At 34.2% G+C, this 16,631-nt stretch overlaps 1 protein-coding gene across 2 annotated transcripts in view; it reads left to right on the top strand.

The window, feature by feature from the left end:
• Kiaa0825 (KIAA0825 ortholog) overlaps nt 1-16,631 on the top strand; it is a 413,039-nt gene that overhangs the window by 135,159 nt on the left and 261,249 nt on the right. For both annotated transcript variants that reach the window (XM_047556135.1, XM_047556136.1), the window contains 2 exons: nt 4,002-4,192; nt 6,968-7,150. In XM_047556135.1, coding sequence (XP_047412091.1) covers nt 4,002-4,192; nt 6,968-7,150 — 374 coding nt within the window. The remainder of the gene's footprint in view (nt 1-4,001; nt 4,193-6,967; nt 7,151-16,631) is intronic.

The following is a 16,631-nucleotide window of genomic DNA, read 5'->3' as shown; positions in this document are numbered from 1 at the left end:
ATAAGGTGTAATATAATGAGATACAATGAAAACTCAGAATGATAACAAATAGCAAAAACCTGTAATATATCTTTTCCAAAGCAACCAGTTATGGGTATCCTTGCATTTTTTTCTTGTTATGTATTTCCATCTGTGTTTGATAAATACTTTTTATTAAGGAGCTTTATTCTTTATACTTATTTTTTTTCCCTTCTCATTGTTCTTATGAGTGCACTTTAAGACCCATCTGATCATTTATAACTTACCTATTTTCATTTAGCCATATTTTGAAATCTCAAATTTCTCCAAATTGAAGTCTAATGATTCCTAGGGCAACCAGACCAAGGATCAATTAAAATTATTCATCAGTTTTTATTAGTATTTTTCCCCTAGGCCCCACAGATTATATACAGATCACAATATTTGAAATTCCTTGAAGTTGATTTTAGGGAAGGGTGAAACATATATATTATCTTAACAAAAGGTAATAGGAATTTTTTTAAAAATTTCAACAGCCAAGTTCAACTTTATAAGTTTTTCCACCTCAACTTTTTGTCTGAATTAAAGTTTATGATTTTTGTTTTTCCTGATTATTCTAGCCATTATAGGGTATAAGAAAAACAGAGTGGAGTTTTGTTCAACTGTTATTCTTGTCAACTCCCTGGCACTGAAAGTTCTTGTGACTCCATTTATGCCTGAGTTATCATCATAAATGTTGCTACCACACAGAGGAACAGCTAATAAGAAGCTCTATTAAAGGACTTTCCACTTTTTCTAAGGCCATTTTATCTCTTCTTTAGAGGCCCTTCCCAGATAGTTTTTCTTTTTGCAAGAGCATCCATATAGGGTTTTCCAGGCCTGACATACTTCAAACAGTAGTGGTAGCAGTGAGCAGAATGAGGGAAAAAAGTGGTATGGTACAGCTGGTAGCCTGAGATAAGAATAAACGTATTGGTCTTCTCCTCTCCTGGCAGCCCACAGCCTCCTTATTTGCCTTGAGGTAAACAGAGAGGTTGAAAATGAATCCATCTCATGTTTCAAACTATTTCAGCATGTCAGGGTACTAATGACAATTTCACATGATATTTAGTGAAGAGCAGTTATCATCTCAGTATATGTTCAATACAGGGGTATTTTGTTTTATGCAAATTGGAAACTAGAATAGTCATATAGTATAAATAATAAGTGGATGCATTGAGAACCCATTATTCAAGTTTCCAAGTATTAAAAAAAAAAAAAGAAACAACCAAATTACCATGTAACATGCTGCTCTTAGGTCTTATAACAAGACTTTAACTTCAAAGACAGAAATAACGAGATAGTTACCCTGTGATTACATGGTACTGTAGCTTCCATATATTTACATGGTCAGTAGTTACAATTTAATTGCAGAGTTAGTGGTTGTTATTTTTTTTCTCTGAAAAGTAAGATGATACCACTTTTCTATTTACCAAAAATAAGATTCTTCTAAAAATAGCAAAATTTAAACTGTTTTGATGAGTGGTGTACCTGACATGGTTTTTATCTTGGTGGCTACACTCCTTTCTCCTCCTCTCCCTGTTACTCTGACTTATTCATGAAAAAGAACTGCATGTTTTTAGCAGGCTGGTGTTGAGAGGAAAGAAGATGATGCTGTCTGATTGGAGGCAAAGAGTAGGATTGAGATCTCAGGGGAACTTATCACCATGTGCCGGGCATAGTAGAGAGATAGTAAAAGATATGGAGTAATATTCACTCACGTTTTGTAATAACAAGTGAGCTCTAGATATGTTATTTCCATTCTCTAAACTGTTAGGTTGTAAAAATCAAAGATCAAAGAGTTAGGTATCTCTCTGATGAGATGCTGGTCAGATGGCACAGTGGTTGTTCAGGTTACATGTTCAAAATTAAGCTTTTAGTAGAGTTGACATCTGCTCAATTTCAGAAACTTGTGTTTTCCAATAGTCAAAGAATAAAGAATTGTCTGTTCAAAGATAATATTGAGTGGCTTCTATAATAAAACCCAGCTGCTTGTTTCCTGATATATAATCTAAATAAAAGCTCACATCTGTTTACATTATAGTGGGTCTGCAAAAATAACAGATGTTTACTAGCAAAATACTTTTGAAATGACAACAAATGGGGAAACAGGTCAGAAAAAATAAATGAATCACATTTAGTTTAATGAAAACCCATGCACATATTGAAGTTGTATGCATTTTAAAAAGAATCGTTGAAACAAAGACCAGTTTGAATATTTTTAAGTAAACATGAAGTTTTTGAAAAGTATTAAAATGAACAAGTACTTCATTTTTATGAGAAGGTAGTATCTGTGTGCCCAAAGTTATCTTTATTTTCTCATTCATTACTAAAAGGAAGCTATTAAGGAGATTGGTTTTACATATTCTGAAAATTATGAGAAATACTATTGATCACATTATAAGCAGTCATTCATTGCCAAGGGGAAAGTTAGTATAAATTGTTCATGCTAGTCACTACATCAACTGGGCTTAGTTTTGTTTTCATTTACATGCAACACAAAAAGTTTGAGAGAATCTACCTCTGACTCCTTAGTTTAAAAAGAATCCTTTATCATAGGACGTATCACAAAGAAAGCATATGAAACCATTAATTTTGCTGCCTCACTATTAATTACATATGTATGTCTTTTTCTTAGGCAGTTTAGAAGTATGTCTAGTTAGGAAGTCTGAAGTCAGTAGTCCAAATCCCCTTTGGTTTGAACTTGACATTTTGGTGCCCAAATTACCTTCTTAGGGAAAAAAAACAATTCTACTCATTTATAAAAGCCATTTAAAAGTCAAAAGATAATAATTATAAAAATATTATCATCACAGTGACTGTAAAAGATTTTAATAACCAAAGTAACTACCAGAAGAAGAATATATTAAGAAAATACTTAAAGATGTATCTGCTTAAGAAATCATCAATTTTTGGTATAAGAGAACAGCAACTATTTTTAGACAACTTTTTTAATATAAATAGTGGGCAAAGCATAAATTTTATGGCAAAGAGAATTACTTAGAGCTAAAATAGGAAAATTTACCAGTTTAAGTTTTTATATATTAACAAAATAAGGATAATGTTTGAAGACTGCATTCTATACTTTATTTCAAATAATCTTTTGATATGATTTGAAGAAAATGAGGTCAACAACTAGCAAACCTCCCCAAGAGCATGTTACCTAATTAATACTTGCAAGTCACTTGGGGCTACCTTCTCCTTTCTGCCTGTTCCTCTTGGCCTGGACCACTGTGGTGTCTCCCTCTGCACTCAGGGAAAATTAAGTGCACAGAAGAAATCTGTAGAGGGATAGAAAAGAATGAGCATCTGGTCCCTTGGAAGTATGAAATGCCATAAAAATGCTAAGAAATGGTGAGACTATGTACCTAGGATTTTCAAAATCTTATTAAATTAGACCTCTTTAGTATCCACTGCTAGTGTAGTACTGTTATTAAAATGCCATAGGTGAATAGCCTAATGTAATAATCTTTAGTAGTTATACATCCCACTTTGTTTCATGAATATCAATAAGATTATAGTGTTCAAGTTTATTTTACTCCTGTCATTTCTAATAATGTGAAATCTGATTTATAAAATTAACTCAATGATACAAATAGTCTCAGAAAAATACACCTTCATTAACAATTTAAACAGATTTTAATTTTAGAAGAATCAGTCCATTATCTTAAACTATCTAGAATGACTTGTTTAGCAACTACAAAGCTAACTGTTTCAAAGTAAATTTTAAACCATAGATCAGGAGTAGGTAAATCAAGGATATGCTAGGTTAAATGCTTGCAGTTTGGATTTACACTAGAATATCTGCTCTTGTAATTGAAATAAAACATATGTTCCTTTGTCAATAAGGATGTTTAACATCTAGTCAAAAATCTTTCCTGGTCATCTAGTGTGTCAGACTCTCCAGCTATTTCCTTTCAGCCTGAACTAATTAGGTTCATAGGAAGTGAACTGACATTTTGGAAGATGTAATTCTATTGTTTAATGTGTGCTGATTTTGCCAGGGGAAAAGATGCTCCTTCTCACTCCAGATGTGGCATTATTTCTACTGGGCGCTTCATCATGATCTCTGGACCATTCTGCCCTCTAAGTTAGCCCAGGAGGTTCTGGCAGAAGTGCTGGAGAAATCTTTGGGTCTGCTGGCCTCCAGATATGCTCGGGCCCATCCCAGTTATAAGAGAACTCCACAGATAAGGTAATTGAAGTTCTGAAAACTACTACTTTTCAAGAAAACATATTTTTTAAGTCAGTATGATGCAGAATGTACTTCTGAATCTCCTGACACAACTCCTTGTATATTTAACATGTTCCTAACATCTGAAAGGAAATTGTTTTCAATTCTTCTGGGGTATTTAAGTGGAAAGTAGAACTCAAATCAAAATAACTTTGGTCTTATTTCCTCTTAAAATTGCCTAAAGAACCCGTTTGTTTCTAAGAAATGATTCAAGATGTCTTGTAATCTAGGATACACACACACACACACACACACAAGTTAAAAAAGAGAGAAAATTAAGATCCTGAAATTGATAAAAAAGCAGCCATGCTGTGATGGAGCAATTAATTTGACTTTGAGCTTCTAGGCAACCAAGAGATTTTAGTGGTGGTGTTTTTAAACCCTTTAAATATAGAAGTTTGTCTTCATTAAGGAAACTACTTTTGTCTAGTAATTTTTCTTCTTAATATATTCCAATTCCCTGTTTCCTCTTTTCTTTATTTTATCATTCCTCTTCACTATGTATTATTAAAAGCCAGTTAACAAAATGTGAAATCGCAGAAAATGAGGAGCACCAGTTACTAGGCTATAAGTTCAAGACTGAAATACAGCACAATTCTATGAGTTATCTAGGCAGTGAATATTATACAAATTACCTTACATGACAATAGTGATTTACATGAACAGAAGTCTTTTGTTTTACAAATACTTTGTCTAATATGATTAAGATCTATCATTTAGGTACACTTTTTTTTTTTCCAGGCATATTTTAGGAGAAACCTATATACATCAGAAGCTCTTATTTATTTATTTTTTTGTCAGAGGAAATCATTTTCTGATCTTGTTTTTCTAAAGTATGTGACAATCTTAAGGGTGTTTAGGTCCTGCTACGGTGTTTCATAAATATAGTATTTTGCACAGGCTGTTTTGAATTATAGGCCAAGTGTTTTAAAAAATTGAACTCTGAATAGCAGGAAAATTCCTTCTGAGAGCAAAGAATTCCTTTATTTTTTTTCTTTTGTAGTATGAATCACATTTGACTATGAGGTGGCAAGTCATTATGAGATATTTGTAAAATTAGTTTTACTGTTAGCTCATCAAACAGGTAGTATATTTAATTAATTAACTATACCATAGAGAATTTGATTTTCATTTTCTGGATGGTTGCATAAAAATGCCATGCAAAGCCAGATTTATTGCTTCTAGTTTTGATAAATAAAACATATTTTTATTTGAATGATTAATCCTAAATCATCATTATTGTGGAAATCAGATTATGTGTGCGTGTATGTGTGTGTATGTATCTTGGATTAGTCACTTAATTTAGTATTTAGGGAAAGTTAATATAAACTACAATTATACCTTCTTAAAGGTTATTGTTGATGCTTTTAGTATGCCATAGCCTACATATATAATATAACCAAAATCATATGTGTGATTTATATGTTACATATATATTTTTATGACATTTAAAAACATTTTGTAGTTGTAGATGGACAGAATGCCTTTATTTTATTTTTTTTTATATAGTGCTAAGGATCAAACCCAGTGCCTCACACATGCTCGGCAAGTGCTCTGCCACTGAGCTACAGCCCCAGCCCTAAGTTTTATATTAATATAGAAAAAAATATTATACATAATACATTTGATTCCTACATATAATTTTTTAAAAAATCTCCAAATTTGTTTTTTAGCATTTAAAATTTCCATCTTGCATTGCTTCAGTTCTTAATTTAAAAGCAAAAAACAGAATATTAACTGAGGTCTGTTCAATACTAAAAAAAAACAAAAAAAAAACAAAAAAAAAACCTTTAAATGTATCACTGGGTTTCTACTAAAACTCAAGAAAGGGGAGTCGGGGATGGTGAGAGGAGTTAATAGGCATGGGGTATGGTAGGATAGGAGGAATAACTTCTAATGTTCTATAGCACATTGGGATAACTATGGTTGGCAACAATTAATTGACTATTTCAAAATACCTAGTAAGATTTTGAATGCTCTCAAAACAAAGAAATGATATATGTCTAAGGTGATAGACCAATTACCCTTATTTAATTATTACATGTCATATTCATGTGTTGAAATGTCACACTGTATACATAAATATGTGTAACTACTCTGTCAATTAAAATGGATACATTAAAAATGTTTAAATTAAAAAACTCATGAAAGATGGAAACAAAGAAATAGTTTTACAAATAAATAATACAGCACATTTTCCACAAATTTATTAGCACTAGAAATTTCTGAAAGTATAAGCATTTCCATTTGTGCTTTCTTGTCATTTCTTCTTACCTCCCAGTTGCTGGGAGAACATGTTACCCCACATATTGTGACCTTTGACAGCTTAGACATGAATGAAGAGACTTGTTCTGCTATCAAACTTTCACCTGCTATGTATAGATGGCCAATAGCAAATTTTTCAGCTAGCTTCTCTTTTGCTCCGTGTAATTTACAGGACAGTTTCTTGAGCTTCTGGAATAGAATCTTGATAATGCAAAGTAAATGTCTTATAAAAAGCATTCCTAAAATACTATTATAGACCTTAACCATCCCTCACACAATAGTATTATAGAATGTATAATTCCAGAAACTCAAAAGGTATCTTTGATGCTTTCTGTTTTTGATCTCTGAAGCTCTAATATCTAAACAAATCTTTTTAGTCTTACATATGCTTGGTACAAGAGATATGAAGGAAAAGTATATATACCAAGTTGAAAGATTATTTTAACATGATTTTCCTTTTTTTCCCAATAGACTTGATGTGACAACAATTTTAATATGCACTGAGAACATGTTATGGTCAATTTGTACATCTGTACAAAAACTTTTGAATCCTCATGAGTCTAAAGATGATAAAATTTTTAAAATTCATACCCATTGTAATAATCTGTTTACAACATTAGTCATTTTGACTTCACCATTAACAGAATTATATAGGTAAGTATCATTTTTAACTATAATTATATATAAAATAATGTATTCAACAAAGCTATTTTTCATAGCACTTACTGAATTATGTTAAGTAGCAACTAGAAATTTTCTGAAATATATTTTTAATATTATGAATTGGGCCGTTCTATTAAACTAACACCAGCCGATAGGAGTTTCTCAATTCTCAAACTAATTTAGTCTTCCAATATGTATTATGTCTGTCTCTATTTATTGGTCAATCCCATTCAATTGATAAGTTTTCAATTTAGTCAGAGCTTTTCAAGTTTTACTTTATGAGTCATTTTAATGGGTTGATTATCTTAATCATTGGTTGATATTCTGTGAAAAACAAAATCACTTCCAGTTGCTTTTGGTTCGTTTAAAAATATGTTTCAATTTTATATAATTTGCTCTAATAAAAAATAAATTTTAGAAAATTGTTCTAAAATATGCCCAATTCTGAAAGAGACCTAATGGTGGCATACTTTGAATAAGTCTGCTGTAGATGTGCTTTTTTCTTCCCCCCCAGTACTGGGGATTGAACCTAGGGATACTCTACCATTGAACCACATCCCCACCCCTATTTATGCTTTATTTTGAGATAGGGTCTCACTAAGTTACCCAGGTTAGACTGAAGCCTCAGCCTCCTGCCCCTGCCTCCTGCCTTAGCCTTCTGTGTAGTTGGATCACAGATGTGCACTACTATATCTGGCTGGATATGCATTTTTAATATTAGACTTTAGTGTCTAAACTGATAATGGTAAGTGGAAATAAAAATGAGTAATTACATTGAAAAAAATGTTTAAAAATTTTACTTAGCTAAACAAATATGATTAAGAGAAATTAAAGCTTTTGAACTACTTTTGATTTCTAGTTCATTTGATATAAGTTGGTAATATTATAGAAGAGGTTGGAATAGGTCTTATAATTAAAACATTATTAATTTATTTAAATCCCCTAAAATTGTCCTTTTATAATGAAAGATTAGTAATTGTATGTTACTAGTTACTTGGATAATAAAAAATTTATGTAATATTTCTATTTTGTAGACTAAACTAGTAAAGTGTTCCTTCCTGTAACACTCTGGTAAGAATGACATACAAATCTTGATTTTCCATGAATTTTAACTTTTGTGTCAGATATTCTAAGAGTAATTAACAATGTTGATTGCAATTTTCCTATAATTTTCACCTCCTCTTTTGCTGTCAACAAAGCCATTGTTTATAGGTTGTTTCTTCTAGCAATCCAAGTTGAGAACTAATTTTAGAAATGGATAATTCAGAAAGGGGAAATAACAGTTAGATAAATTGCCATAAGGTTGAGATTATATACATAATGCTTCATAATCATAAAAAGCTTAAGTCTAAAGCCCATAATAAGTCCTGGTAAACTAAACTGATTTACCATAGATGAAAAAAATGCTATGCTCTCGGTTCAGTGGGTCAGTTCATCTAAGAGGAAGGCCCTGTGAAAATCAGGAACAAAGTTGACAAATTTCATGGATTTGTCATGGTGAGCAATATTGAATTTCATGGTTTGTCACAGATGAATTGAAAAATTTTAACCCCCAATGCATTTGTAAAACAAATAAATTATTATCAGAGATTGCATACTTTAATAATAATATAATGTAATATGTACACTCATTATTGTTAACCTATGACCTTTTGATACATTGTTTAACAACTATGCAAGTACTCAAATCTCTGTGATTTGTGCATTAGATAGTACACTGTAACCTCATTCAGCAAATTTAAATTGCTAATTTCAATCAGGATTAGATTAATAACATTTTACATCAACCATTGCCTCTGGATTTTCTTAATAAAAACATAGATAGCTATATTGCTTTCAAGCATGAATAAAAATCTAGATATACTTGAATTCCTTTTAAATATTCCTCCATTCCAAAAAAAAAAACACACACAAATTTTATCCTTTCATGTGGATTTAAATTGTTTTTCTAGAGTATTCTAATCTTTGAGATATATTTTGCTTTTTGTTGACAGAAGAAATCTATAAGGTAGTGTGTTCTTTACTACTGGGGAAAAATATATGTATTTTGCAAAAGTCCTATTGACTTATTGAGCTTCTTTTCACAGCTGGAAAATAGGTTGTTATATTATTAGCATTGTAGAAAATTTTATCTCTATATTATATTGCAAAATTAAAACATGCTTCAAGGATTGGTAAATAGTAATAATCAGATGTTGATAATATTGAGTTTTTGTAAATTGTTGCTGCCATTTATTTTCTATGTGATATTTCTTTTTAGACAGTGACGACCTTTATTTCAAGATAAAGGGAATGTGCTTTCCTTTCTGAGCTTAGTGTAGGGCCATTAAATTCCCAGGGCAGGATTACATGATTTTAAAATCTTCTCAGGAAAAATGAAATGCGTTTGCAGAAAATGTGTGTTCTTTTTAAACTTGCCTTTGTAGATTTCTGTTAGTATGTTATAAAAGGAACGTTTTAGATTTGTCCTCCAGGGAAAGAGACCTAATGAAATATCCAGTATTTACTGTGTGTTCTCCACAATGCTTATCACTTGTAGTTCTTTTGTGAAGACAGTTAAACTGCATTCGAACTGCATTTGGAAGCTTCCTTTCATGCATATCCACATACCCACAGTTATTTGCCTCTTGTGTTGTACTTTACTTGCATAGACTATTAGTTTTAGCTTGTATATAGTGAGTTAAACATTAATTCCTAGAGGGATTTGGGGTGTGACTCAGTGGTATACCCAACACATTTTTCTGATAGCACAAAGTGGAAGCAAACTAAATACCCATGAACTGGCAAATGGATAAAGAAAATGTGGCATATGCATTCGGTGGAATATTATTCAGCAATAAAAAGAAGGATGTGTTGATATGTGCTGTACTAGGAATTAACCTTAAGAACATTATGCTATTTGAAAAAAATCAGACACAAGAGAACCCTTACTGTTTGGGTCCGTTTATTAGAAAAATCCAGAATAGGCATATCCATAAAGAAAGAAAACAGATCACTGGTTGCCAGGAGAGGGAACTGGAGAGTGATGGCTAATGGGAACAGAGTTTCTTTTAGAGATAATGAAATGTTTTAAAATTAGATAGTGATGAAGTTATGCAACTGTGATTGTAATAGAAACCATTTAATTGCATACTGTAAATGTGTAAATTTTGTGGCATGTGAATTATATATTTTCATAAAGCAGTTAAAATTTATATAGATTTAATGGAAATAAAATATTTAAAATGTTAAAAATAATCTGGCAGAATACAAAATGATCCAGAAAATGATATTTCTTTCCATTTTGTTTAGAAACAGGTATATTCATTTGTATGCCTCCCTCTAAATATTATTTTTAAGAGGAAATAACTTTTTAAAAACACACATAAAATCAAACAGCTTTATATGTGGTCCTAATATGTAAAGGACAATCATTGATTTTGGAGATGACCTGCACCTGAGCCATTTACTGTCTGGTTTCTGCTGTACCCTGGAGTCCAGTCTTATTTTCTTTCCACCATTTGTCCTGTTCTTCACCTGTATCGGGGATTCCCCTGCCCGCAGGAAAGAACTCCCCGACAACATGGAGCTTTCCAAGATTCTTTATTGTTCTCTTCTTCCCGCTCAGGGGAGCACACAAAGAATATATATGGTAAGGCAGCCAATCAGAAAGCTATACAGACAAGGCACGAGCTACATACATGATCCTAATGTGTAAGTGTATGGGGCACGAGCAGATCACGCGCTGCACACGAGCAACAGGAGCCAACAGTTAAGTACTTCCTCATATGGCATCAGCGCGACTCCTGCTTACCGCATCATCAGTATGCGCCATGGACCGTACGCCAGCAAACTGCCAGCTGCCATCCTGCTTAGCCTGGGGCTAGGGGTCCCGAGTACCCCGACAGCTCCCCCTTTTTTATTATTTTTATAAGTGGCTTGGGACCGTGCCTGTCTTAGGTTGAGGGGTCAGCCCGTATCCTTACCCGTCATTAAAGACTGTAGATCATGCTACAGCTTCTGTCTTAGGTTGGTATACGGCCACCTCCTACATTACCCGTCTTTGACTACCGGTCCAGCATACTCAGCCATACTTGAGGGGAACTGCCGGCCTCTAAGGCTGTCATGACTTGTTGAAGGATGATTCGATCTCTCTGTTGGGTGGCTCGTAATTGATAAATTAAGCGAATGAGATATAAAACACCTAAAATATTAGTCCTAGGGAGCCAAGGCCTGCCCATTGTTTTACAAAACCTAGAGCAGTAGAGAACCATTTGACCATTTCAGATACAGGTGCCACATTTACCCTGGTGGTATTGACTCTCATAATTTCAGCTCTTAGTTGAGAGGTTAAATTGTCAAACCCATATGACCAAGTACAAGTAAGATAGTGAGAAAGATTTCTAGACAACATAGCTGCATGGCTATCATTATAAAAAGTGATAGGGGTAACACAAACTGCTCTTAAAGAAAGAACACATCCCAGACCCATAAGTTCTTTTAACAAGTCCACTTGTTCTTGTAGTAGGTCCACCTGTTGGTTAACCAGCAGAATTCCAGCTTTTAAATGACCATTTAGAGTCTCTTGAGTTTGCAGGGCAGTGGCTGTATTTTCAGCTAGGTTATTGAGTTCTTTTGCTGTGGGTATTGATGTAGCTAATGAAACCGCTGCTGCAGTCATGGCTGTTGCAGAGAGTGCCACTGCAGTGATTATTGCTGTGGTGATGCCAAAATCTCTTTTGTTTTTGGATAGTAGAACTGGCAGTTCTGTATCTGTAACAGAGACTGGGATAGGTAGGAAGGTAGGGATGCGCATTAAGACCGCGCGGGAGAAATTGGTAGCATTCCAACATTGAGAAAGGTAGCAACTAGATTGAGAGCAATCAAGGGTTGTGTTATTGGAAATATTGGTTAGTAGAAACATAAAAGGAGGGAACACACAGGCTGGAGTGGATGAGAATGTAATGTCTCTAGTACAGTTAGTAGTAGTCTTAGCTCCAGCGTTTTTTCCGTTCCACGCCGAAGAGTTCCATTCGCATTGTCTAAAAGATCCTCCTTTAAGAGCAAAGAAAAAGGTTGTAAGTTAGTATATCCTGAAGTCGAGGTGAATAGCAATGAGCTATCAAAAGGATTAACGCGCTCCATGCCCAAGTTGGCGTCATGATCAGCAAAATTATCAGTGGTACCCTGGGAAGTAAAATTTGGTGTGAAGAAAAATCCATGTTGAACTGGGGTCGCTCGCTTGGCATTTTGACAACCTGTCCAAATGGGAGGTGTGGAAAATTTTGGATTAATGGAGGAAAATTTCTGGGATTTTTAAACCCATTAGTGGGAAGAGGTAATTTGTAAGGTACAAATCCTGTGATCAAAGTAGCTTCCCCTTTCCAGTATGTCCTTGATATGGTTATTAAATTATTATTGACATACTGAAGACCAAGCGTAGCATAACCCTGGAGCGGAGCATAAGGGGATTCCATACTCTTATAAAAGAGACCCTGTGCCTGCTTTTGGAGAACAATACAAGGGCTAGAGTTATTATTACTAATAGCATTATCCTCAGGTATATCAAAGCATAAGGCTCCAGGGAGGGAGATAGCGGAAGAATTATATGGTTGAGTCTCTGGATCATAAAGTGTAGTGGGTAATCCTGTAGCCGCATTGGTGGTGAACAATGGAGGGAGTAGAGAGGAAGTATTAGTTAACGGTAAAGGATATGGCCAAGCTTTAACTATTGCCCACAGGTTCCGGGTCTGGCTGTCCGCTTGTGTCTTTGCAGTTATGGGAAGGCTCACTATCGTGAGGAGGAGCAGTATCACTTCCATGTTGTATAGGTCTGGTCAGTCTTTCAGGAATCCAGATCGGAGTTTGTTGATCCTGTGGAAAAATACAAACAGACCCTCGGACCCAACGTAATACTGGATCTGGTCCTTTCCAGCAACCTGTCAATATATCTTTCCACTTGGCCCATGTTTGAGGGACAGGGGAAGGGTTGCTATGGCGATCAGCTGCAGAGTGTCCATAATTGTCTATAGTCAAAAAATTTAAAATAAAAAGAACCAGATTAATTTTGTCCTTGGGAGATTTAAAGGAGGCTCCTATTCCCCCTTTTTGTTTATTAAGACAATTTTTTAAGGTGAGATGCGTCCTCTCGACTATACCTTGTCCTTGTGGATTATAGGGAATACCAGTAATCAATTGAATATTAAATGTTTGTAGAAATAGCCGGAAGCTTTTGGAGGTATAAGCAGGACCATTATCTGTTTTTATAACTTTAGGTATGCCCCAGCAAGCATCTTTTACCTTTTCTCCAGAGTGAGCGGAAGCCATGATGACCCCTGAAGCAGTGTCTACTGACACATGTACATACTTTACAGTACCGAATTCAGGAATATGAGTTACATCCATTTGCCAAACATGATTAGGTAACAATCCCCTGGGATTGACTCCAAAAGATTGTACTGGGATCAAAGGAGCACAGTGTTGACAATTTTTTACTATTTGCCGAGCCACACATTTAGAGGTAGGAAATTTTCTACTCAAGGTAGTGGAATTTACATGGAATTTCTCATGAAAGAGTTTTGCTTGTTCCTCTATGGAAAAAACAAAAACGGATTTGGTAGCCATATCCACCAAATCATTTGCTCTAGCCAAAGGTCCCGGTAAATTAGAATGAGCCCTAATATATCCTATATAGAATGGATGTTTACGCTGCAGAATAAGGTTTTGCAGTGTAGTGAAATAGGAAGCCACGGTGGATAAAGAAGAAATACATGGCACAGTTTCAAGAACACTTAAAGCATTAACAACATATGAACTATCAGATAGGAGATTAAATGGCTGATTATCTGTTATTTTAAAAGCCAACACCACAGCTGCGAGCTCAGTAACTTGTGCCGAGTTGGATTGAACTATTATAGTATGAAGTTGATCATGAACAAGTGCAGCGCCTACTCCATTATAAGATCCATCAGTAAATATAGTTATACAATTTTTAAAAGGTTGGGCACTAGTCACTTTTGGAAAAATTATGGGAGTAACTTTACAAAACTGAATCCAAGGATGTTGGGGATAATGGTTATCAAACTGAGCTGAGGTGGAACAATATAATACTGACCAATCATGATTATTATTGCTTAGCCATTTAATTTGTTGAGTGGAATAAGGGGTTATAATGATAGAAGGATGGATTCCAAAGACAGTAATGCAAGATTCTATTCCCTTAAATATTACTTGAGCAACAGCTTTGGGATATGATTGTAATATTTTAGCTGGTAGGAATAGGCATTAAGACTGCTCATGAGAACCTAGAAGCATTCCAACATTGAGAGAGAAGTTTGGAGAATAGCAGCTTGATAAATACCCTGCTTTAAAACTTGTATACTTGGAAAATATGAATACATTTAATATACAAGGAGTGACCATTTCACAATTACCTTGACACTTTAATCTTACTAAATTTAGTTTTTGAAGAAAAATTTAGACTCTGTAACATAGTACAATACTCTTAACAGTTGTTTAACCATAATTGTATAAACCCCAATTTTTAAGATTAATTGTTTTAAAGAATAAAACTTAATAGACACAAAGTTAAGAGTAAATTAGTGTTTCTAAGAAATCCTTGTTATTTTTCCATGTCATTTTACCATATAGATTAAACTTTGGCTTATATCAGAACATTAGTATTTCACCTTAGGAAAAACCTTAAATAGCTTTAGCTGTTTTACATACATACAACCAACTTAGTTACACACAGACTTGTTGAAACTTGTCCTTTACTTACACACAGACTTTTTTAGCACTTATTTAGACCCTCATGTATTTTATTATATAACACTTTCTTATCCAGAAAGATTTTTTTTTTCACTAAATATAGTTGTATTTTTAGAACCTTTTATTTTTTCTTTTTTATGCGTTGACCCCCTTTTGTTTACATTCTGAAACAACTCATGAAATTTCTGAATTTAGATAAATTACACCATTTTAACAAGATAAAATACTTTGTTGTTTATAGTACTCTAACTGAAACACAGTTGAAACCTTTAGAACCCTTTGTATATAGAATTGTACTTGTTAAGACATAACTCTTAGTAACCTTGTTTTTAGTCAAGATATTAGACAAGTGTCCTGAACAGTATTTGCTGTCTCTTTTTTGTTGAAGAAAAGTCCTAGAAACAATTGATATTAGACATTGTTTAACATCAACATTCCATTAATTTGACCACCTAGAGACTTGCAAGTTATTTTTAAAGACATTTCACTTTTATTAGTTTACCCAATATAAATTGAACCTTTTTAAATCACGTGAATAAAAGTATTTGGATCCATTTTTAAATTTTAATTTTAGGAGCGCTCAGTTTTGATACAGACAAAACATGACATTAGACAGCACAACATAACACATAACACAAAATCAAAGGCCTTGTAACTTTATAGGTGAATCTCCATTGCAATGTAACAGATGTTCAAAAACTTTAGTTGAATAAAAAATAGAACTGATCAAAAAGAAAAAAATCATTAACCTAGGTATGTAGGATTAAAATTATGAGCTCAAAAATACAGCATTAGAGAAAAACAAAACAAGAATCCTAGAAAATAAGTTAGTTCTGTGTAGCAACCCAGAAGTTTAAAACGGACACCTTTTTTTTTTTTTTTTCTTATCTTCAGGTTACCCCCCTTTCCCGCTGAGACTGCTGCAGTTTACATTCCAATGCAGGCCTCAGCAAGGCCAGGCAGGGGGGAGGGAGGATCACCCAGGACTTTTTAACCCTTTTTCTTCCTGGTTGAGAAATCAGGTTAGGTTTGAATGCAGAAAATCACAAAACATTATTTCTTACTACTTTTGAGGAATGGAGCTGCTGAGATCTCTGCCTAGGGGGAGGACTGATTCAAGGACACGGGTGTTCCCTCCCTAGGTGGCCATGGAGCTGCGTGGAAGGGATCAGGAGGGGGGCCTTTTTCTGTCTCTTGTGATAGTTTCTCTTGATCCAACAAGCCCTTATCTAAAAACCAAGGGGCTTTGTCTTCTACAGTTTTTAAAAACTTCCTAGCTGAGGAAACCTTTAAAGGTGTTCCATTAGCCTTTAATAAAGCCTTTAATAGACCTTCCATGTGAACTCTAGACACCTCAGAACCCATGATTAATTTGCCCCCTTTCGAGTGCCACTTTCACTTTAATGCTTTTAATGTGGACTGCTTTTCGCTTAGTCCAGGGTGTAGCCGCCTTTCGCGTGCTACTTTCACTTTAATACTTTTAAGGTGGACTGCCTTTCGCTAGTCCTTACTTTCACTTTAATCGGACCGCATTCCGCGTGTCCCCGGACCACCTTCCGTGTGTCCTGACTTTAATTGGACCACCTTCCGTGTGTCCTGATAGTCGCTTTACCGCGAACGTCAAGGCTGCCTTTATCACTCCTTTTTTATTATTTATAACATTAATCTCTAAAACTTACCTAGGTAGTTGCTGCTGGTTTGTTGTTTCCCGGGTTTCGGCACC

This window comes from Sciurus carolinensis, chromosome 6 (assembly GCF_902686445.1).
Source record: "Sciurus carolinensis chromosome 6, mSciCar1.2, whole genome shotgun sequence".
Lineage (NCBI taxonomy): Eukaryota > Metazoa > Chordata > Mammalia > Rodentia > Sciuridae > Sciurus > Sciurus carolinensis.
The sequence above is the reverse complement of the archived record's forward strand: the minus strand, read 5'-3'. Positions and strand labels throughout refer to the sequence as shown.